Raw genomic sequence first — 20,557 nt, forward strand, 5'->3', positions numbered from 1 at the left:
GTAAGTGTTCCATGTCATAGAGGGACATGGTGGGTAGGACCAAATTTCAAATGACATTACATTCTATTCTAGGCACTGCAGAATCTGAACTAATAACCCTCATATACCTAGGCTGTTCTTCATTGCATTCTTATCGATTTGAATAGTCTTGGGCATTTTGCAGTATATGCTTTTTGTGACTGAGCTTACCACCAGCACACCTGTCACTGTATCTCTTTTGCTGGATGGAAAGCTGAAGTTTTAAAGGATTGATGAAAAACCCCCTCTGTCATTGTAGGTCTCAGTCCTGCCATCTCCTTATGCCAGTGAGAGATGCAGGTGCTGTCCGGGCGATGTTCATGAGCCCACTCCAAGCTCACTCCAAGAAAGTCTTTTGCTGCAGGTTTTAAGTATTCAGGGATGCCTAATCCACTTCATGGCACTGAAAAATCAGGAGCAACAAATTCAAGCTTGACAAAGTTTGGGGATCAGTAGGATCTGATATGGAGACATACGAGGTGGAGGATGGTAGAGCATACAAAGGTAAGAGGACATGGTTTAGGTCATGTTCAGCCTTCTCAGTTGAGGAGGCTACAAGGAGCAAGGGAAGACAATACAAGTTTGGGGTCTGACTCAAGTGGGTTGTTCACTTCATCTCTGTCCTCAAACTTCCACCACCTCTGTTTTTCAGCCCATAAAAGGGCGGTAATGAAAGTCATTTCACTTATAAGCAGGATTGCAAAGTGCATCCTTCACAAGATTTGTGTGATTCTTACACTTTGGGATTAGGAACACATCAGTGATTATTGGTTCCAGAAAGACAGCATCAGCAGTACCTGGTCTTTAATATAATTGCATATAGACATCTGAAGAGAACATCACATCCTTATTCCTCAGGGGATGTTTGCTCCTCAGTCTATAAGACGGGGAGGGAGATAATTGCTCAGCATCACTCCTTGAGTGTTACGAAACATGCTGCTTTTTTTTTTCGCAATTCCCTGGGTCTTCTGCCACCACCACCCTCCCATCTACGCCCTGGGCTGTCTGGGATGGGTATAAAAGAGCTGAGCACTTTGCAGTCCTCTATCCAGCTTCCACTACTTGACTCCCTTCAGCTCCTGGGTAAGTGCAGCTCTCTGAGGCTTCTCAGGGCTCTCTCCCTGCTTCTCCATCCATACAGGTCTCCCCAACACTTCCCTTACTTTGGGTTCCTTTGCAGGACTCCTTAACTGTGTGGAAGATGTCCTGCTCCAGCCTGTGTGCTCCTGCCTGCGGTGTGGCCGCCCCAGCCCCACTGGCTAACAGCTGTAATGAGCCCTGTGTGCGCCAGTGCCCCGACTCCACCGTGGTGATCCAACCCCCGGCCACCGTGGTCACCTTCCCCGGGCCCATCCTCAGCTCCTTCCCACAGAACGCTGTGGTCGGCTCAGCAGGAGTCCCTGCCATTGGATCGGGCTTGGGTGGCACCTTTGGACGTAGTGCCGGCTTTGGGGGCTATGGAGGCTTTGGGGGCTATGGAGGCTCTTATGGCCTTGGGGGCTTTGGGGGCTATGGAGGCTTTGGTAGCTGCGGATATGGTGGCTGGCGTCGAGGCCACAGGTACCTCAGCGGCAGCTGCGGGCCCTGCTAAGCACAGCACTGCCTCTAGAAAAAATGAAGGAGAGCTCTGCACAAGACCCAGCACATCCCCACCTGATGCCGTGACGATGGGCTTCCCTTCAGCATCGCTGGACTGCAAACCTTGGACACCGCATGCCTGCATGGGGACCACCTCTGTCTGTCTTTGTTCTCCCTGACCTTTGCTTCTACACCGGATTACCCATGATAGCATGGCCCAGCTTCGGCTGCCTGCTCCTGTCCTCCGCTCTCTGCAAGAAGACTAGGACAGCCTCGGGCCAGGGGCTGCCCTTCTGCCACCTCCCTCCTCCTCCCCTGGACCTGCAATAAAAGCTCTCTTACACTGCACTCTTGACCCCCGTATTTTGTCTTCCTTGTCCTTCCCCAAATGCCCTTTATCTCAGAGACTCTGATTCTGGGCTGCTAGCTGCTCCCACAGCACTGGCTCTGGGACTTTGGCAGTTGGGGCTATGCATTACTGCTGAGGATCACAGTGCATAGAGGGTCCTGCAGAGCACATCCCTCTGAGCCTCCTCTCTTCTACAACCGGTCCAATGACACCTCTGAAACAAACCTCACTTCAGTATGTTAACACTCAATGGGTGTCCCGCAGAACCTCTTCCATGAGATCTGCATAACCTGGCCTCTACATGCCTGCTTTCTCCTCCTTTTCTTGTTATGCCAGTGATAACAAGTAGAGGCAAGGGGAAATGGGGAGACAAGCAGATCATTCACAGGGCTGCTGCCAGCTGCTAACAGTGTCCCTGTGTTCAGATCCTGGAGGGGGACACTGGAGAGGGGAAGGGAATTACCACCCCACGTTCCCAACGTAGCCCTCACAGCCATGAATGGAGCACAGCCATCCTGACCCAGAGAGGCACCAAGGTCTTGAGTCAGAGTTTGGAGTCCCTCCTCTCCTTACATCCTTTTGTGCCCCAGACATCTTCTATTTCCACAATCCCAGCACTGTGCACTCGTCTTGTGCAGAGGAGTCGCCCGCCAGAGAAATCAAGGTGGGCAGTGGAGCAGCAGGTTGGTCACTGCTGGGGACCTCAGGAGAACACTCTCATCAGCAACTGGAAGACAGGGAAGGGTGAAAAGGCAGCAAATATCAGGAACAGCCATGGGTTTCCTACACGGGATGAGCAGAAAATTGTCCTTCCTCCCTTGCCTTTGGCCACAGCTCAGTTTGTCCCTTCCTTCCCCACCTGTCTGCTGGCTGCTGTGTGAGCGTGCTCAGCCAAACGCCATGTTTTGCCTCCTGTGGTGACCCATGTGGGCTGGGTGAGGGCCCATTGGTGGGAGGTGCTGGCTGGGCCCCATCCCGCTGAGGTGGGGAGTTATTTGGGTGGCCTGAGTCCAGGAGGATTGTATGAGATGAAGGACAGCCAAGGGCCCAGCACTGCATTCACTACATGGGGCAGAGTGAAGCACGGCTGTGCTGCCCTGTCAGAGCAATTTTTCACAGCTGCTGTGAAATTGTTTCTGAGCAGTGGTGGGGAAAATCAGCATCCTCGATGCTATGTGGAATTCTGGAAAGAAGCGGAGCAGGAAAGAATCTTGAGAGGCTGTGGACAAGGTTGCTCATATGCTGTCACCTTCCTTCCTTTGCCTCAGGGCATCACAGGAGTCTCTGGAACTGGTTTTGCCCTTCAGAAGGCTGCACGCCTGTCCACAGACCCCACATCACAAAGGCCAACTACGGGGACACTCAAGAGCAGACACTGAGCTCTGTATGGAGCCAAGAACTCTTCTTGAGCTGCAGCAGGTAGAGCCAGGGTCAGAGAAGTGGGGGATCGCTGTGAGGGAGGAGCAAGTACTGAAGGTGCAGTATGGAGCCTGCCTGGGGCAGCTGCTGTTGAATCTTTTGCTGCTCAGGGCAGGTGAGAGGGGACGGGGCAGAGCCCACCGAGATCCTGAGAAGGCTCAGCTGTAAGCTGGAAGTGGTGGCCCCAAAGAGCCTTTGTGACTTCAGTGGGAACTCGGGATTGAGGAGATGTGAAGGAAAACTCAGAGATGGAAACTGTGATGCAAGACAGATTTTATTGCAGGTTCCATGTTTGAGAGAGTTGGTGGAAGAGCAGCCCCTGGCAGGAGGATGTCCCCAATCTCTTGCACAGGACAGAGGGAGAGGAGCAGGCACCCACTTCTGGGCTGTGACGTCACGGCGTGTCCAGACCTGAAGCTGAAGTACAAGCACAGCAAAGGAAGATAGAGCACAGAGTCGCTGTGCAGGGACGGGAAGACTGAGCACCAGTGCCCAGCAATGGCGAAGGGAAAGCCTTTCTCCCGGCGTCAAGTGAGGATGTGCTGGGGCTTGTGCAGAGCTCTCCTTCGACCATGGGCAGAGGCAGTGCTGTGCTTAGCAGGGCCCGCAGCTGCCACTGAGGTAACCAAGACCACGGCGAAAGCCACCGTATCCACAGCTGCCAAAGCCTCCATAGCCCCCAAAGCCCCCAAGGCCATAAGAGCCTCCATAGCCTCCCAGGCCTCCATAGCCCCCAAAGCCTCCATAGCCCCCAAAGCCGGCACTACGTCCAAAGGTGCCACCCAAGCCCGATCCAATGGCGGGGACTCCTGCTGAGCCAACCACAGCGTTCTGTGGGAAGGAGCTGAGGATGGGCCCGGGGAAGGTGACCACGGTGGCCGGGGGTTGGATCACCACGGTGGAGTCGGGGCACTGGCGCACGCAGGGCTCATTGCAGCTGTCAGCCAGTGGGGCCGGGGCGGCCACACCGCAGGCAGGGGCACACAGGCTGGAGCAGGACATCTTTCACACAATCAAGGAGTCCTGCAAAGGGAACCCAAAGTAAGGGAAGTGTTGGGGAGACCTGTATGGATGGAGAAGCAGGGAGAGAGCCCTGAGAAGCCTCAGAGAGCTGCACTTACCCAGGAGCTGAAGGGAGTCAGTTGGAGGAAGCTGGATAGAGGACTGCAAAGTGCTCAGCTCTTTTATACCCATCCCAGACAGCCTGAGGCATACATGAGAGGGTAGTGGTGGCAGAAGGTCCCAATAATCATGAAATAAACCAAATACGCATCATGACTCACAGGAAAAGATGCAGAGCAATTATTTCCTTTCCCATTGGGTACACTGAGACAAAAACATGCCTTGGAGAACAGCAAGGGGATGAGATGGTGACATGGCTATACACAATAACTTCAAAGAGAAGGTGTTGCTCTTGCTGATGTGTTTTGAACAAATTACCCCCCAATGGGTTCCTAATGCCTTGGCAGATTAGCATTCACAAACAAAGACATCATAGCTATAGACGTACCCTTGGCTGGCAAGTCAGAAATGCCCTATGCTCCACTGGGCAGGGAACTGCCCATAAATCAGAGATGCACTGACTTCCCAACCCAATTGCATCCCACTGTTTGCCACTGAAGGGTGGTGGCAGTTGTTTGGGAGCTGTCCCAGGAAGGTGGGATCATTTCATCGCTTTGTCCAAAGTTTACCAGCCCATAAAACAGTGGTAATGAAGGTAATGATAGACATTGTGTCTGTGAGCAGGATTGCAAAGTGCTTTGTCTGCAGGATACCTGTGAGTCTTTCTCATAGATGAAGTTTGGGATTAAGAACACATTGGGATTTATAGGTGTTGTGAGGTCAGCATCAGCTGCGCGTGGTCTGTCTTTCATGTAATTGCTTGTAATCACCTGTCCATCTCATCAGCTTCTTCTTCTCCAGGGCATCCTTACAACCCAATATCTCCGTTGAAGAAGGACTTAATTGCTCTGCCTCATTCCTCAAGTGTCATGAAGCGTGTTAACTTTATCTAAAGATTTTCTGGGACTTCTGCCACCAATGACATCCCATCTATGCCCCAGGCTGTCTGGGATAGGTATAAAAGAGCTGAGGGCTTCTGCAGTCCTCTATCCAGCTTCCTCCAACTGACTCCCTTCAGCTCCTGGTAAGTGCAGCTCTTGGAAGCTTCTCAGGGCTCTCTCCCTGCCTCCATTCATATGGGTCTCCCCAACACTTTCCTTTCTGTGGGTCCCTTTGCAGGACTCCTTGACTGTGTGGAAGATGTCCTGCTCCAGCCTGTGTGCTCCTGCCTGCGGTGTGGCCGCCCCGGCCCCACTGGCTGACAGCTGCAATGAGCCCTGCGTGCGCCAGTGCCCCGACTCCACCGTGGTGATCCAACCCCCGGCCACCGTGGTCACCTTCCCCGGGCCCATCCTCAGCTCCTTCCCACAGAACGCTGTGGTTGGCTCAGCAGGAGTCCCTGCCATTGGATCGGGCTTGGGTGGCACCTTTGGACGTAGTGCCGGCTTTGGGGGCTATGGAGGCCTGGGAGGCTATGGAGGCTTTGGGGGCTATGGAGGCTCTTATGGCCTTGGAGGCTTTGGGGGCTATGGAGGCTTTGGCAGCTGCGGATATGGTGGCTTTCGCCGTGGTCTTGGTTACCTCAGCAGCAGCTGCGGGCCCTGCTAAGCACAGCGCTGCCTCTGCCTATGGTCGAAGGAGAGCTCTGCACAAGACCCAGCACATCCCCACCTGATGCCGTGAGAAAGGGCTCCCCTTTGGAATTACAGGTCTCTGTTGATTGGACATCTCATGCCTGCTTGGGGAACACCTCCGTCTTCCTCTGCTGTATTTGATCTTTGCTTCAAGACCCACTCTCATATCATGACACAGCCCAGCACCGGCTGCCTGCTCCTGTCCTTCTGGCCTCTGCACGGAGACAAGAGCAGCCTCTGGCCAGATGCTGCCCTTCTGCCATCTCCCTCCTCCTCCCCTGGACCTGCAATAAAACCTCTCTTACACTGCATTTTTGACCCCAATGTTTTTATTGTCCTTGTCCTTCCCTAATTGCCTTATATCCCAGAGATTCTGAGTCTGGGCTGCTAGCTGCTCTCATCACATTGCCTCTGGGACATTTGGCAGTTGTGGCAATACATTACTGCTGAGGATCACAGTTGACAGAGAGTCCTTCAGAGCACATCCCACTGAGTCTCCTCCCTTCTCACATGTTATAGTTGTAAGCACAATCCTCTTGAGTGTGTTAGCATTCACTGGATGTCCCATGAAGCTTCCTCCACCCGTTTTGGCCATCCAGTGCTCTCCATGCCTTATTTCTCTTCCTTTTCTCATCCAGCCAGTAATCACACATGCAGGTCATAGGAAGTGGGGAGACATGCATGGTTAGGGCTGCTGCCACCTGTTAATAGTGCCCCTGTGTTCAAATCCTGGAGGGGACCCTAGAGGGGGTAAGGGAGGCACCAATCCATGTTCCCAAGGATCCACTCTCAGCGATGAATGGAGCACAGCTGTCCTGATCCAAAGGGCACAAAGGTCTTGAGTCAGATTTTGAAGTCCCTCCTCTCCTTATGTCTCGCTCTTCCCCAAACATTTTCTGGTCCCATAATCCCAGCACTGTGCACTAGTCTTGTGCAGAAGTGATTCCTGCCAGGGAAGTAAAGGTGGGTAGCTGAGCAAAAGGTTGGTCACTGCTGGGGACCTCAGGAGAACACACTCATCAGCAACGGGAAGACAGGGAAGGGTGAAAAGGCAGCAAATATCAGGAACAGCCATGGGTTTCCTACACGGGATGAGCAGAAAATTGTCCTTCCTCCCTTGCCTTTGGCTACAGCTCAGTTTCTCCCTTCCTTCCCCACGTGTCTGCTGGCTGCTGTGTGAGCGTGCTCAGCCAAACGCCATGTTTTGCCTCCTGTGGTGACCCATGTGGGCTGGGTGAGGGCCCATTGGTGGGAGGTGCTGGCTGGGCCCCATCCCGCTGAGGTGGGGGGTTATTTGGGTGGCCTGAGTCCAGGAGGTTTGTATGAGATGAAGGGCAGCCAAGGGCCCAGCATTGCATTCACTGCAGAGGACTGAGTAAAGTACGTTTGCCTTGGCAGGCCGAGCAGTGTGTCACAGCTACTGCGGATTTTACCTGGCATCTGCAGGGAAGAACAAACCATATTGCTATGTGAAGCTCTGGGTAAACAAGGAGCAAGAATAAATCTTGAGAGGATGGAGACAAGGTTGCTGAGTGGCTTTCAGCATCCTACCTCTACCCCATGAAGCTCTGATGTGGCCTTTTCACTTTGGGAGGCTGCACCTGTGTCTATGGACCCCACAGCAGGAAGTCCATCTATAGGGACGCTCAGCAGCAGACAGTGAAATCACTGGTAGGCCACAAGCACACCTTGAGCTTCAGCAGACATTAAGCAGGTGCATAGACGAGTGTGAGAGTTCTGAGGGTGCAGCAGGTTCTGTAGGCACTGTATGGGGTCCAGAAGGGGTGAGCTCCTGCTGGAGCCGTGTGGCCTGCAGCAGATGAGAGAGGAGGGGGCAGTGCCCCTCAGGGGACAGAGGAGGTGTGAAGGAAAACCCAGAGATGGAAACTGTGATGCAAGACAGATTTTATTGCATGTCCAGGGGGAGAGGATGGAGGTGGCAGAAGGGCAGGCCTTGGCCAGAGGCTATCCCCATCTCCTTCCAGAGGACAGAGGGAAAGGAGCAGGGAGCCAGTGATGGGCTGCGTAATCATGGGGCAGAGAATCTTGAAGCGAAGATCAAGGGGAGCAGAGGAAGAAAGAGCTGGTCCCTGTGCAGGCATGGAGAATCCAATCCCGGACTCAGCAATGCCGAAGGGGAGCCCTTCCTCACGCCATCAGGTGGGGATGTGCTGAGGCTTCTCCAGAGCTCTCCTTCGACCAGGGCCATAGGCGGTGTTGTACTTAGCAGGGCCCGCAGCTGCCGCTGAGGTAACCAAGACCTCGGCGAAAGCCACCGTATCCACAGCTGCCAAAGCCTCCATAGCCCCCAAAGCCTCCAAGGCCATAAGAGCCTCCATAGCCTCCCAGGCCTCCATAGCCCCCAAAGCCAGCACTACGTCCAAAGGTGCCACCCAAGCCTGATCCAACAGCAGGGACTCCTGCTGAGCCAACCACGGAGCTCTGTGGGAAGGAGCTGAGGATGGGCCCGGGGAAGGTGACCACGGTGGCCGGGGGTTGGATCACCACGGTGGAGTCGGGGCACTGGCGCACGCAGGGCTCATTGCAGCTGTCAGCCAGTGGGGCTGGGGCGGCCACACCGCAGGCAGGAGCACACAGGTTGGAGCAGGACATCTTCCACACAGTTAAGGAGTCCTGCAAAGGGAACTCACAGTAAGGAAAGAGTTTAGGAAAGCCATATGGATGGAGGCAGGGAGAGAGCCCTGAGAAGCCTCAGAGAGCTGCACTTACCAGGAGCTGAAGGGAGTCAAGTGGAGGAAGCTGGATAGAGGACTGCAAAGTGCTCAGCTCTTTTATACCCATCCCAGACTGCCCAAGGCATACATGGGAGGGCGGTGGTGGCAGAAGCTCCAGATAATCGTTAAATAAAGCAACAATGCTTAATGACACACAGTGAGAGATGCAGAGCAATTATTTCCCTTCCCACTGTGTACACAGAGGTGAAAAGGCACCCTGGAGAACAGCAAGGGTATGAGAAAGTCACATGGCTATACACAATTACTTCAAAGGCAAAGTGATGCCATGTCTTGGGTAGGCACACTCTTGGCTTCATAAGGAACTGGCTGGCGGGACGGGCCCAGGGAGTGGCGGTGAATGGAGTTAAATCCAGCTGGTGACCCATCATAACTGGTGTTCCTCAGAGGTCAGTGCTGGTGCCTGTCCTCTTCAATATCTTTATTGATTACCTGGCTGAGTGCATTGAGTGCAGCCTCAATAAGTTTGGCTGGAAGAGTTGATCTGCCTGGGGGTTGTGAGGCCCTACAGAGGGATCTGGACAGTCTGTATTGCTGGGCTGAAGCCAATGAGATGAGGTTCAACAAGACCAAATGCTGGGTCCAGTACTTTAGCCAGAACAACCCCAGGCAACGCTACAGGCTTGGGGCTGAGTGTCTGGAAGACTGTGTAGAGGAAATGGACCTGGGGATACTGATTAATGCTCAAGTGAACATGAGCCAGCATTGTGTCCAAGTCACCAAGAGTGCTAATGGCATCCTGGCTTGGATCAGAAATAGTGTTGCTTCCAGGAACATAGAAGTAATTGTCCCCCTGTACTCAGCTGTGGTGAGGCCACAACTTGAGTACTGTGTCCAGTTATGGGCCCCTCACTGCAGGAAAGACATTGAAGCTCTAGAGCTTGTTCAAAGAGGGGCAACACAGCTGGTGAGGAGGCTGGACCTCAGGCCATATGAGGAGCAGCTGAGGGAGCTGGGATTGTTTAGTTTAGAGAAGAGGAGGGTCAGGGGAGATTTACCGCTCTCTATAACTACCTGAAGGGAGGTTGTGGTGAGCTGGGTGTCTGCCTCTTCTCTCTAATGATAGGACTAGAGTGAATGGCTTCAAGCTGCTGCAGGGGAGATTAAGGTTGGACATTAGGAAATACTAATTCTCTAAAATAGTTGTCAGGCAATGGAGTGGGCTGCCCAGGGAGGTGGTGGAGTCACCAACCATGGAGTTGTTCAAGTAACATTCGGGCATTGTGCTGAAAGACATGATTTAGTGACAAGTAGTGGTGATGGGTGCATGGTTGGACAGGATGATCAGGTGTGTCTTTTCCAACCTTGGCAGTTTCATGATTCTATGAGAATAAACCCCATTGTGCTCCACGTGCTTTGTGACGTTAATGTTCACACACAAAGAAATCAGTTGTAGATGTAGTCCTGGCTGGCAAGTCAGAAATGCCCCATGCTCCACTGGGCAGGGAGCTGCCCATAAATCAGAGATGCTCTGACTTCCCAACCCAATTGCATCCCACAGTTTGCCACTGAGGGGTAGTAGCAGTTGTTTGGGAGCTGGCCCAGGAAGGCGGGATCATTTCATCGCTTTGTCCAAAGTTTACCAGCCCATAAAACAGTGGTAATGAAGGTAATGATAGACATTGTGTCTGTGAGCAGGATTGCAAAGTGCTTTGTCTGCAGGATACCTGTGAGTCTTTCTCATAGACAAAATTTGGGATTAAGAACAAATTGGGGTTTATAGGTGTTGTGAGGTCAGCATCAGCAGCGCGTGGTCTGTCTTTCATGTAATTGCTTGTAATCACCTGTCCCTCTCATCAGCCACTTGTTCTCCAGAGCATTCTTACACCCCAATATCTCCATTGATAAAGGACTTAATTGCTCTGCCTCACTCCTCAAGTGTTATGAAACGTGTTGGCTTTATTTAAAGACTAACTGGAACTTCTGCCAAGCCACTCTCAGGTCAGTGCCTTAGGCTGTCTGGGATGGGTATAAAAGAGCTGAGCACTTTGCAGTCCTCTATCCAGCTTCCTCCAACTGACTCCCTTCAGCTCCTGGTATGTGCAGCTCTTGGAAGCTTCTCAGGGCTCTCTCCCTGCCTCCATCCATATGGCTTTCCTAAACTCTTTCCTTACTGTGAGTTCCCTTTGCAGGACTCCTTGACTGTGTGGAAGATGTCCTGCTCCAACCTGTGTGCTCCTGCCTGCGGTGTGGCCGCCCCAGCCCCACTGGCTGACAGCTGCAATGAGCCCTGCGTGCGCCAGTGCCCCGACTCCACCGTGGTGATCCAACCCCCGGCCACCGTGGTCACCTTCCCTGGTCCCATCCTCAGCTCCTTCCCACAGAGCTCCGTGGTTGGCTCAGCAGGAGTCCCTGCTGTTGGATCGGGCTTGGGTGGCACCTTTGGACGTAGTGCCGGCTTTGGGGGCTATGGAGGCTTTGGGGGCTATGGAGGCTCTTATGGCCTTGGAGGCTTTGGGGGCTATGGAGGCTTTGGCAGCTGTGGATATGGTGGCTGGCGTCGAGGCCACAGGTACCTCAGTGGCAGCTGCGGGCCCTGCTAAGCACAGCACTGCCTCTGTCCACGATTGAAGGAGAGCTCTGAAAAAGGCCCTGAAGAAGCATGTCCCCACCTGATGCCATGAGGAAGGACTCCCTTTTGGCGCTGCTGGGCTCTGGTGCTTGGACACCTCGTACTCGCACAGAGACCAGCTCTTTCTTCCACTGCTGCATTTGATCTTTGCTTCAGGACTCGCTGCTCTGTGATGATGCAGCCCAGTGCTGACTGCCTGCTTCTGTCCTTCTGCCTTCTGCAAGGAGATGGGGACGGCCTCTGGCCAGCGGCTGTAATTCTGTCACCTCCCACCACCCCCCCTCGACCCTGTAATAAAGGCTCTCTTGCATCACAGTTTTCTTCTCTGAGTTTTCCTTCACCCCTCCTGTTGTGCCCAGTTCCCACAGCATCTGCACAGGCTCTATGCAGCCACAATCTCTCAGCTGGGCCTTCTCAGGAGCCTTGCGGGCACTGCTCCCTGCCCTCTTACCTGCCCTTGGCTCTATGGCTCCAGCTGGAGCTCACCCCATCCAGATCCCATACAGTGCCTTCAACAGTTGCTCCTGCCTCAGAGCTCTCTCCCTTTCCTCTGCCCCTGGTTCCTGCCTGCTGCAGCCCAAGGAGAGCTCGTGGATAACAGTGAGCTCAGTATCCACTCTTGAGTGTCCCTGTAGGTGGCTTTTTGGGCTGTGTGGTCCATGGACAGCAGTGCAGCCTCCCAATGGGCAAAGGCCATGTCAGAGCATCCTGCGAGGCCATGGTGCAAAGAAAGGAGGCTAAGATTCCCTCAGCAGCCTTGTCTCTTGCCTCTCAAGATTATCTCCTACACCTCTTCTACCCAGAGCTCCATACACCACTACCATAGGCAGTTCTTACTCACCTTTGGCTGACAAGAAATTCCACAGCAGCTTGGGCCACATGGCTCTGCCTGAGTAGGACAAGCAATGCTGAGCCCTCTGCTGCCCTTCATCTCATACAACGCTCTGGGACTCTAGGCCCCGCAAAGCACCTGGCCACATCAAAGCAATGGGGACCAGCCACCACCTCCCACCAATGGGCCTGTAGTCACCCCTTGGGACAGCACAGGAGGCAAAACATGGGGTTTGGCTGAGCTCCATCACACAGGAGCCAGCAGAGGTGAGGAAGGAGGGCAGAAATAAAGATGTAAACAAGGTTAATGGAGGAAGGACAATTTTCCATTCAACCAGTGCAGGAAACCTATGCTTCTTGTTGATGGCATGTGTTCTTCTGACATCTGCAGCAGTGACCAATCTGCTGCTCCACTACCCAACTTGACATTCCTGACAGGAATCACCTCTGTGCAAGAGCAGCACGCAGTGGGGCCAGAGGACGTATGGGTTAGAAAATGACACCAGACAAAGAGGAACTCCAAACTGCAACTCAAGATCTTTGTGTTCTCCAGGACAGGATGGCTGCGCTCCATTCATGTCTGGGCCCCACTGTCCCCTCTAGGAGCTGGGCATGGGGGCACAGTCATCAGATTGCAGCAACACTGTCCATGCACTGCTTGTTTCCCCATTTCGTCTGACCTCTACATATGAACACTGCCATGGCAGGAAAAGAAGGTGATCAAGGCATGGAGAGCCCTGGATGATCAGAGGGTGTAGAAGAGGTTCTGTGGGACATCCAGTGAGTGTTAACATACTGAAGTGAGGTTTGTTTATGAGACGTCATTACAGCCATTGCGAGAAGGGAGGAGACTCCTTGGAATGGGCTCTGCAGGACCATCTGTGCACTGGTGATCCTCAGCTGTAATAGAATGACCCAACAGCCTAATGTGACAACAGCTATACTGTGGGAGCAGCTCACAGCCCACACCTGCAGCCTCTGAGATGTGGGGAAAGGAGAAGGAAAATAAAAACACTAAGGTCAAGAATGCAGTGTAAGGGAGCTTTTATTACAGGTCCAAGCATGAGGATAAACATAGAAGTAGGGCAGCCCCTGGCCCGAGGCTGTCCCCATCTCCTTCCAGAGGGCAGAGAGAAAGTAGCAGGCAGCCAGCACAGGGCTGCATAATCGTGGGTCAGAGAACACTGAAGTGAAGATCAAAGGGAGCAGAAGAAAGCTGAGCTGGTTCCCGTACAAGCATGAGGAATCCAATCCCGGACTCAGCAAAGCTGAAGGGGAGCCCTTCCTCACAGCATCAGGTGGGGATGTGCTGGGGCTTCTCCAGAGCTCTCCTTCATTTTTGTCCAGAGGCAGTGCTGTGCTTAGCAGGGCCCACAGCTGCCACTGAGGTACCTGTGGCCTCGACGCCAGCCACCATATCCACAGCTGCCAAAGCCTCCATAGCCCCCAAAGCCCCCAAGGCCATAAGAGCCTCCATAACCTCCCAGGCCTCCATAGCCCCCATAGCCTCCATAGCCTCCATAGCTCCCAAAGCCAGCACTACGTCCAAAGGTGCCACCCAAGCCTGATCCAACAGCAGGGACTCCTGCTGAGCCAACCACGGAGCTCTGTGGGAAGGAGCTGAGGATGGGCCCGGGGAAGGTGACCACGGTGGCCGGGGGTTGGATCACCACGGTGGAGTCGGGGCACTGGCGCACGCAAGGCTCATTGCAGCTGTCAGCCAGTGGGGCTGGGGTGGCCACACCGCAGGCAGGAGCACACAGGCTGGAGCAGGACATCTTCCACACAGTCAAGGAGTCCTGCAAAGGCACTCACAATGAGGAAGATCTTTGGGAAAGCCATATGGATGGAGGCAGGGAGAGAGCCCTGAGAAGCCTCAGAGAGCTGCACTTACCCAGGAGCTGAAGGGAGTCAAGTGGAGGAAGCTGGATAGAGGACTGCAAAGTGCTCAGCTCTTTTATATCTGTTACAGACAGCCTAGGGCTTAGATTGGAGGGCGGTGGTGTCAGAAGCTTCCAATAATCATGAAATAAAACAAGTACTCATCATGACACACAAGAAGAGATGCAATTATTTCAGTTCCCATTGGGTACAGTGAGGGATAATCATGCCTTGGGGAATATGAAGCAGATGGTATGGTCACATATTTATACATAGATAATTCAAAGATAAGGCGCTGCTTTTGCTGATGTGTTATGAATCAATTATTCCCAATGCGTTCCAAGTGTCTTGGCAGCTAAACATTTACACACATTGAAATCATAGCCAAAGATGTACCCTTGGATGGCAAGTCAGAAATGCCCCATGCTGCACTGGACACATAGCTGCCATAAATCAGAGATGCTCTGACTTCCCAACCCAATTGCATCCCACTGTTTGCCACTGAAGGGTGGTGGCAGTTGTTTGGGAGCTGTCCCAGGAAGGTGGGATCATTTCATCGCTTTATCCAAAGTTTACCAGCCCATAAAACAGTGGTAATGAAGGTAATGATAGACACTGTGTCTGTGAGCAGGATTGCAAAGTGCTTTGTCTGCAGGATACCTGTGAGTCTTTCTCATAGATGAAGTCTGGGATTAAGAACACATTGGGATTTATAGGTGTTGTGAGTTCAGCATCAGCTGCGCGTGGTCTGTCTTTCATGTAATTGCTTGTAATCACCTGTCCCTCTCATCAGCTTCTTGTTCTCCAGAGCATTCTTACACCCCAATATCTCTGCTGATGAAGGACTTAATTGCTCTGCCTCACTCCTCAAGTGTCATGAAGCGTGTTGGCTTTATTTAAAGACTATCTGGAGCTTCTGCCAATGCCACTCTCAGGTCAGTGCCTCAGGCTGTCTGGGATGGGTATAAAAGAGCTGAGCACTTTGCAGTCCTCTATCCAGCTTCCTCCACTTGACTCCCTTCAGCTCCTGGGTAAGTGCAGCTCTCAGAGACTTCTCAGGGCTCTCTCCCTGCTTCCATCCATACGGGTTTCCCAAAGTTTCCTCACTGTGGGTCCCTTTGCAGAACTCCTTGATTGTGTGGAAGATGTCCTGCTCCAGCCTGTGTGCCCCTGCCTGCGGTGTGGCCGCCCCAGCCCCACTGGCTGACAGCTGCAATGAGCCCTGCGTGCGCCAGTGCCCCGACTCCACCGTGGTGATCCAACCCCCGGCCACCGTGGTCACCTTCCCCGGGCCCATCCTCAGCTCCTTCCCACAGAGCTCCATGGTCGGCTCAGCAGGAGTCCCTGCTGTTGGATCGGGCTTGGGTGGCACCTTTGGACGTAGTGCCGGCTTTGGGGGCTATGGAGGCTTTGGGGGCTATGGAGGCTCTTATGGCCTTGGGGGCTTTGGGGGCTATGGAGGCTTTGGCAGCTGTGGATATGGTGGCTGGCGTCGAGGCCACAGGTACCTCAGCGGCAGCTGCGGGCCCTGCTAAGCACAGCACTGTCTCAGGACAGTGAAGGAGAGCTCTGAACAAGACCCAGCACATCCCCACCTGATGCCGTGACGATGGGATTCCCTTCGGCATTGCTGGACTGCAAACCTTGTATACCGCATGCCTGCATGGGGACCACCTCTGTCTGTCTTTGTTCTCCCCGACCTTTGCTTCTACACCGGCTTACCCATGATAGCATGGCCCAACTTCGGCTGCCTGCTCCTGTCCTCTGCTCTCTGCAAGAAGACTAGGACAGCCTCGGGCCAGGGGCTGCCCTTCTGCCACCTCCCTCCTCCTCTCCTGGACCTGCAATAAAAGCTCTCTTACACTGCACTCTTGACCCCCGTATTTTGTTTTCCTTGTCCTTCCCCAAATGCCCTTTATCTCAGAGACTCTGAGTCTGGGCTGCTAGCTGCTCCCACAGCACTGGCTCTGGGACATTTGGCAGTTAGGGCTGTGCATTACTGCTGAGGATCACAGTGCATAGAGGGTCCTGCAGAGCACATCCCTCTGAGCCTCCTCTCTTCTACAACCGGTCCAATGACACCTCTGAAACAAACCTCACTTCAGTATGTTAACACTCAATGGGTGTCCCGCAGAACTTCTTCCATGACATCTGCACAACCTGGCCTCTACATGCCTGCTTTCTCTTCCTTTTCTTGTTATGCCAGTGATAACACATAGAGGCAAGGGGAAATGGGGAGACAAGCAGATCGTTCACAGGGCTGCTGCCAGCTGCTAACAGTGTCCCTGTGTTCAGATCCTGGAGGGGACACTGGAGAGGGGAAGGGAATTACCACCATACGTTCCCAAGGTAGCCCTCACAGCCATGAATGGAGTACAGCCGTCCTGACCCAGAGAGCACCAAGGTCTTGAGTCAGAGTTTGGAGTCCCTCCTCTCCTTACATCCTTTTGTGCCCCAGACATCTTCTATTTCCACAATCCCAGCACTGTGCACTCGTCTTGTGCAGAGGCATCACCGCCAGAGAAATCAAGGTGGGCAGTGGAGCAGCAGGTTGGTCACTGCTGGGGACCTCAGGAGAACACACTCATCAGCAACTGGAAGACAGGGAAGGATGAAAAGGCAGCAAATATCAGGAACAACCATGGGTTTCCTACACTGGATGAGCAGAAAATTGTCCTTCCTCCCTTGCCTTTGGCTACAGCTCAGTTTGTCCCTTCCTTCCCCACATGTCTGCTGGCTGCTGTGTGAGCGTGCTCAGCCAAACGCCATGTTTTGCCTCCTGTGGTGACCCATGTGGGCTGGGTGAGGGCCCATTGGTGGGAGGTGCTGGCTGGGCCCCATCCCGCTGAGGTGGGGGGTTATTTGGGTGGCCTGAGTCCAGGAGGATTGTATGAGATGAAGAACAGCCAAGGGCCCAGCACTGCATTCACTACATGGGGCAGAGTGAAGCACGGCTGTGCTGCCCTGTCAGAGCAATTTTTCACAGCTGCTGTGAAATTGTTTCTGAGCAATGGTGGGGAAAATCAGCATCCTCGATGCTATGTGGAGCTCTGGAAAGAAGCGGAGCAGGAAAGAATCTTGAGAGGCTGTGGACAAGGTTGCTCATAGGCTGTCACCTTCCTTCCTTTGCCTCAGGGCATCACAGGAGTCTCTGGAACTGTTTTTGCCCTTCAGAAGGCTGCACGCCTGTCCACAGGCCCCACATCACAAAGGCCAACTACGGGGACACTCAAGAGCAGACACTGAGCTCTGTATGGAGCCAAGAACTCTTCTTGAGCTGCAGCAGGTAGAGCCAGGGTCAGAGAAGTGGGGGAGAGCTGTGAGGGAGGAGCAAGTACTGAAGGTGCAGTTTGGAGCCTGCCTGGGGCAGCTGCTGCTGAATCTTTTGCTGCTCAGGGCAGGTGAGAGGGGACGGGGCAGAGCCCACCGAGATCCTGAGAAGGCTCAGCTGTAAGCTGGAAGTGGTGGCCCCAAAGAGCCTTTGTGACTTCAGTGGGAACTCGGGATCGAGGAGATGTGAAGGAAAACTCAGAGATGGAAACTGTGATGCAAGACAGATTTTATTGCAGGTTCCAGGTTTGAGAGAGTTGGTGGAAGAGCAGCCCCTGGCCAGAGGATGTCCCCAATCTCTTGAACAGGACAAAGGTAAAGGAGCAGGCAGCCAGCACATGACAGTGTCATCACAGAGCTGCGAGTCTTAAAGCGAAGCTATTGTGGAGTAGAGGAAGATAGTGCTGGTCCCCATGCAGGTACAAGGTGTCCAGGCGCCAGAGCCCAGCAGTGCCGAAGGCAAACGCTTTTTCATGGCATCTGGAGGGGAAGCACTAGGACTTCTCCAGAGCTTCCCTTCGACCAGGGCAGGAGGCCGTGCTGTGCTTAGCAGGGCCCGCAGCTGCCGCTGAGGTACCCAAGACCTCGGCCCCAGCTGCCATATCCGCAGCTGCCAAAGCCTCCATAGCCCCCAAAGCCTCCAAGGCCATAAGAGCCTCCATAGCCCCCAAAGCCTCCATAGCCCCCAAAGCCTCCATAGCCCCCAAAGCCGGCACTACGTCCAAAGGTGCCACCCAAGCCCGATCCAATGGCAGGGACTCCTGCTGAGCCAACCACAGCGTTCTGTGGGAAGGAGCTGAGGATGGGCCCGGGGAAGGTGACCACGGTGGCCGGGGGTTGGATCACCACGGTGGAGTCGGGGCACTGGCGCACGCAGGGCTCATTGCAGCTGTCAGCCAGTGGGGCTGGGGCGGCCACACCGCAGGCAGGGGCACACAGGCTGGAGCAGGACATCTTCCACACAGTCAAGGAGTCCTGCAAAGGGAACTCACAGTAAGGAAAGAGTTTAGGAAAGCCATATGGAGGCAGAGAGAGAGTCCTGAGAAGCCTCAGAGAGCTGCACTTACCCAGGAGCTGAAGGGAGTCAAGTGGAGGAAGCTGGATAGAGGACTGCAAAGTGCTCAGCTCTTTTATACCCATCCCAGACAGCCTGAGGCATTGACCTGAGAGTGGCTTGGCAGAAGTTCCAGATAATCTTTAAATAAAGCCAACACGCTTCATGACACTTGAGGAGTGAGGCAGAGCAATTAAGTCCTTCATCAATGGAGATATTGGGATGTAAGCATGCTCTGGAGAACAAGTGGCTGATGAGAGGGACAGGTGATTACAAGCAATTACATGAAAGACAGACCACGCGCTGCTGATGCTGAACTCACAACACCTGTAAACCCCAATGTGTTCTTAATCCCAAATTTTGTCTATGAGAAAGACTCACAGGTATCCTGCAGACAAAGCACTTTGCAATCCTGCTCACAGACACAATGTCTATCATTACCTTCATTACCACTGTTTTATGGGCTGGTAAACTTTGGACAAAGCGATGAAATGATCCCACCCTCCTGGGACAGCTCCCAAACAACTGCCACCACCCTTCAGTGGCAAACAGTGGGATGCAATTGGGTTGGGAAGTCAGAGCATCTCTGATGGCAGCTATGTGTCCAGTGCAGCATGGGTCATTTTGACTTACCAGCTAAGGGTACATCTACAACTGTGATTTCTCTGTGTGTGAGCTTTAACGTGACAAGGCATTAGGAACACATTAGGGGTTATTGGTTCATAACACGTCAGCAAGAGCAGCACCTTTTATTTCAAGTAATTGTGTATAGCCATGTGACCTTCTCATCCCCTTGCTGTTCTCCAAGGCACGTTTTTGTCTCAGTGTGCCCAATGGGAAGTGAAATAATTGCTCTGCATCTTTCCTGTGAGTCATGATGTGTATTTGGTTTATTTCATGATTATTGGGAGCTTCTGCCACCACTGCCCTCGAGTGCATGCCTCAGGCTGTCTGGGGTGGGTATAAAAGTGCTGAACACTTTGCAGTCCTCTATCCAGCTTCCTCCACTTGACTCCCTTCAGCTCCTGGTAAGTGCAGCTCTCTGAGGCTTCTCAGGGCTCTCAGCACATCCTCCAAATAGAAGAGAGGCATGAAGGATTCGTGTTCCATTTCTATTCTGACTATGGCTCTGCCTACTCTCACAGCTTCATCTCCTGAACTGAAGGATGTCCTGCTCCAGCCTGTGTGCCCCTGCCTGCGGTGTGGCCGCCCCAGCCCCACTGGCTGACAGCTGCAATGAGCCCTGCGTGCGCCAGTGCCCCGACTCCACCGTGGTGATCCAACCCCCGGCCACCGTGGTCACCTTCCCCGGGCCCATCCTCAGCTCCTTCCCACAGAACGCTGCAGTTGGCTCAGCTGGAGTCCCTGCCATTGGATCGGGCTTGGGTGGCACCTTTGGACGTAGTGCTGGCTTTGGGGGCTATGGAGGCTTTGGGGGCTATGGAGGCCTGGGAGGCTATGGAGGCTGTTATGGCCTTGGGGGCTTTGGGGGCTATGGAGGCTTTGGCAGCTGTGGATATGGCAGCTGGGGCCGAGGCTACAGGTCCCTTGGGGGCAGCTGTGGGCCCTGCTAAATCCCAAATATCCACACACTACAGTGCTGCATCTGCTGAGTCTTCACAAATACCTCCTCTTCTCTTCTACCACCAGATGTAGCTTTCCATCCCTCTTATGGCTGTTCCAAATTAGTTACTTTAAATCATTACTCCTTGCTTTTTGCTCAGTTCAGCCTCTGAAATCTGCAGTTTAGGGCTCAGGGTTTCCAACAGTGCCTCCAGAAGTTTCCCTCTACTTGTGTACAGCAAAGCAGTGCTCATCGTTGGGTGAAGCTCTCCCTACTCTGACCAGCTCTGAGCCTCCTGAACAGAGCTAAGAAGAGGAATCTCTGGGGTTGAGACTTGCAACAGCCTTGTGGTTTGCACGATTGCAATTCATTATTTCTATGTTGTGGTTTTTCTGTATCACTGCCTACTGCCTTCTCCATTTGCATTAAAGAATCTTTATTCCATCTGCAACTTGGCTTTTGGTTGACTTGTCCATATCTGCTCTTCTGATGTTCTACATTGGCTCAAAAGT

General features: G+C 53.4%; 9 protein-coding genes across 10 annotated transcripts; 5 read left to right on the forward strand and 4 right to left on the reverse strand.

Moving 5' to 3' along the window:
- The first annotated feature begins 1,031 nt into the window (after positions 1-1,031).
- On the forward strand, positions 1,032-6,034 carry LOC128090641 (claw keratin-like). The gene is made up of 2 exons (XM_052703071.1): positions 1,032-1,101; positions 5,606-6,034. The coding sequence occupies exon 2, from the start codon at positions 5,627-5,629 to the stop codon at positions 6,032-6,034; it is 408 nt and encodes a 135-aa protein (XP_052559031.1). The 5' UTR covers positions 1,032-1,101; positions 5,606-5,626.
- On the forward strand, positions 1,220-1,609 carry LOC128090645 (claw keratin-like). Its single transcript, XM_052703075.1, has one exon. The coding sequence runs from the start codon at positions 1,220-1,222 to the stop codon at positions 1,607-1,609; it is 390 nt and encodes a 129-aa protein (XP_052559035.1).
- LOC128090640 (claw keratin-like) lies at positions 3,959-4,382 on the reverse strand. The gene has a single exon (XM_052703070.1). It carries the CDS (start codon positions 4,364-4,366, stop codon positions 3,959-3,961), a length of 408 nt encoding a protein of 135 aa, XP_052559030.1. The 5' UTR covers positions 4,367-4,382.
- Positions 6,035-8,283: 2,249 nt separating the features above from the next.
- Positions 8,284-8,673, reverse strand: LOC128090647 (claw keratin-like). The gene has a single exon (XM_052703078.1). It carries the CDS (start codon positions 8,671-8,673, stop codon positions 8,284-8,286), a length of 390 nt encoding a protein of 129 aa, XP_052559038.1.
- Positions 8,674-10,966: 2,293 nt separating this feature from the next.
- LOC128090646 (claw keratin-like) lies at positions 10,967-11,356 on the forward strand. Its single transcript, XM_052703076.1, has one exon. It carries the CDS (start codon positions 10,967-10,969, stop codon positions 11,354-11,356), a length of 390 nt encoding a protein of 129 aa, XP_052559036.1.
- A 2,136-nt stretch (positions 11,357-13,492) lies between these two features.
- LOC128090636 (claw keratin-like) lies at positions 13,493-14,178 on the reverse strand. The gene is made up of 2 exons (XM_052703065.1): positions 14,111-14,178; positions 13,493-14,015 (listed from the first exon to the last, which is right to left on the reverse strand). The coding sequence occupies exon 2, from the start codon at positions 13,992-13,994 to the stop codon at positions 13,578-13,580; it is 417 nt and encodes a 138-aa protein (XP_052559025.1). The 5' UTR covers positions 13,995-14,015; positions 14,111-14,178; the 3' UTR covers positions 13,493-13,577.
- A 771-nt stretch (positions 14,179-14,949) lies between these two features.
- Positions 14,950-15,688, forward strand: LOC128090644 (claw keratin-like). Its single transcript, XM_052703074.1, has 2 exons — positions 14,950-15,032; positions 15,222-15,688. Exon 2 carries the CDS (start codon positions 15,243-15,245, stop codon positions 15,630-15,632), a length of 390 nt encoding a protein of 129 aa, XP_052559034.1. The 5' UTR covers positions 14,950-15,032; positions 15,222-15,242; the 3' UTR covers positions 15,633-15,688.
- A 1,496-nt stretch (positions 15,689-17,184) lies between these two features.
- Positions 17,185-18,710, reverse strand: LOC128090638 (claw keratin-like). 2 transcript variants are annotated; one of them, XM_052703067.1, is made up of 2 exons: positions 18,591-18,710; positions 17,185-18,402 (listed from the first exon to the last, which is right to left on the reverse strand). In XM_052703067.1, exon 2 carries the CDS (start codon positions 18,379-18,381, stop codon positions 17,974-17,976), a length of 408 nt encoding a protein of 135 aa, XP_052559027.1. In that variant the 5' UTR covers positions 18,382-18,402; positions 18,591-18,710; the 3' UTR covers positions 17,185-17,973. The 2 variants fall into 2 exon arrangements, with proteins under 2 accessions (XP_052559027.1, XP_052559026.1); XM_052703066.1 differs by having other exon boundaries at positions 17,188-18,402; positions 18,495-18,704.
- Positions 18,711-19,647: 937 nt separating this feature from the next.
- Positions 19,648-20,055, forward strand: LOC128090619 (claw keratin-like). The gene has a single exon (XM_052703031.1). The coding sequence runs from the start codon at positions 19,648-19,650 to the stop codon at positions 20,053-20,055; it is 408 nt and encodes a 135-aa protein (XP_052558991.1).
- The last annotated feature ends 502 nt before the right edge of the window (positions 20,056-20,557 follow it).

Source organism: Tympanuchus pallidicinctus, unplaced genomic scaffold, assembly GCF_026119805.1.
Source record: "Tympanuchus pallidicinctus isolate F22 unplaced genomic scaffold, pur_lepc_1.0 scaffold48, whole genome shotgun sequence".
In the NCBI taxonomy this organism is placed as follows: Eukaryota; Metazoa; Chordata; class Aves; order Galliformes; family Phasianidae; genus Tympanuchus; species Tympanuchus pallidicinctus.

What these genes read in the sequence shown, in the direction of transcription:
- LOC128090647 (XM_052703078.1), bottom strand. Translation starts at nt 8,673, where the DNA reads ATGTCCTGCTCCAACCTGTGTGCTCCTGCCTGCGGTGTGGCCGCCCCA.
- LOC128090645 (XM_052703075.1), top strand. Translation starts at nt 1,220, where the DNA reads ATGTCCTGCTCCAGCCTGTGTGCTCCTGCCTGCGGTGTGGCCGCCCCA.
- LOC128090644 (XM_052703074.1), top strand. Translation starts at nt 15,243, where the DNA reads ATGTCCTGCTCCAGCCTGTGTGCCCCTGCCTGCGGTGTGGCCGCCCCA.
- LOC128090636 (XM_052703065.1), bottom strand. Translation starts at nt 13,994, where the DNA reads ATGTCCTGCTCCAGCCTGTGTGCTCCTGCCTGCGGTGTGGCCACCCCA.
- LOC128090638 (XM_052703067.1), bottom strand. Translation starts at nt 18,381, where the DNA reads ATGTCCTGCTCCAGCCTGTGTGCCCCTGCCTGCGGTGTGGCCGCCCCA.
- LOC128090619 (XM_052703031.1), top strand. Translation starts at nt 19,648, where the DNA reads ATGTCCTGCTCCAGCCTGTGTGCCCCTGCCTGCGGTGTGGCCGCCCCA.
- LOC128090641 (XM_052703071.1), top strand. Translation starts at nt 5,627, where the DNA reads ATGTCCTGCTCCAGCCTGTGTGCTCCTGCCTGCGGTGTGGCCGCCCCG.
- LOC128090646 (XM_052703076.1), top strand. Translation starts at nt 10,967, where the DNA reads ATGTCCTGCTCCAACCTGTGTGCTCCTGCCTGCGGTGTGGCCGCCCCA.
- LOC128090640 (XM_052703070.1), bottom strand. Translation starts at nt 4,366, where the DNA reads ATGTCCTGCTCCAGCCTGTGTGCCCCTGCCTGCGGTGTGGCCGCCCCG.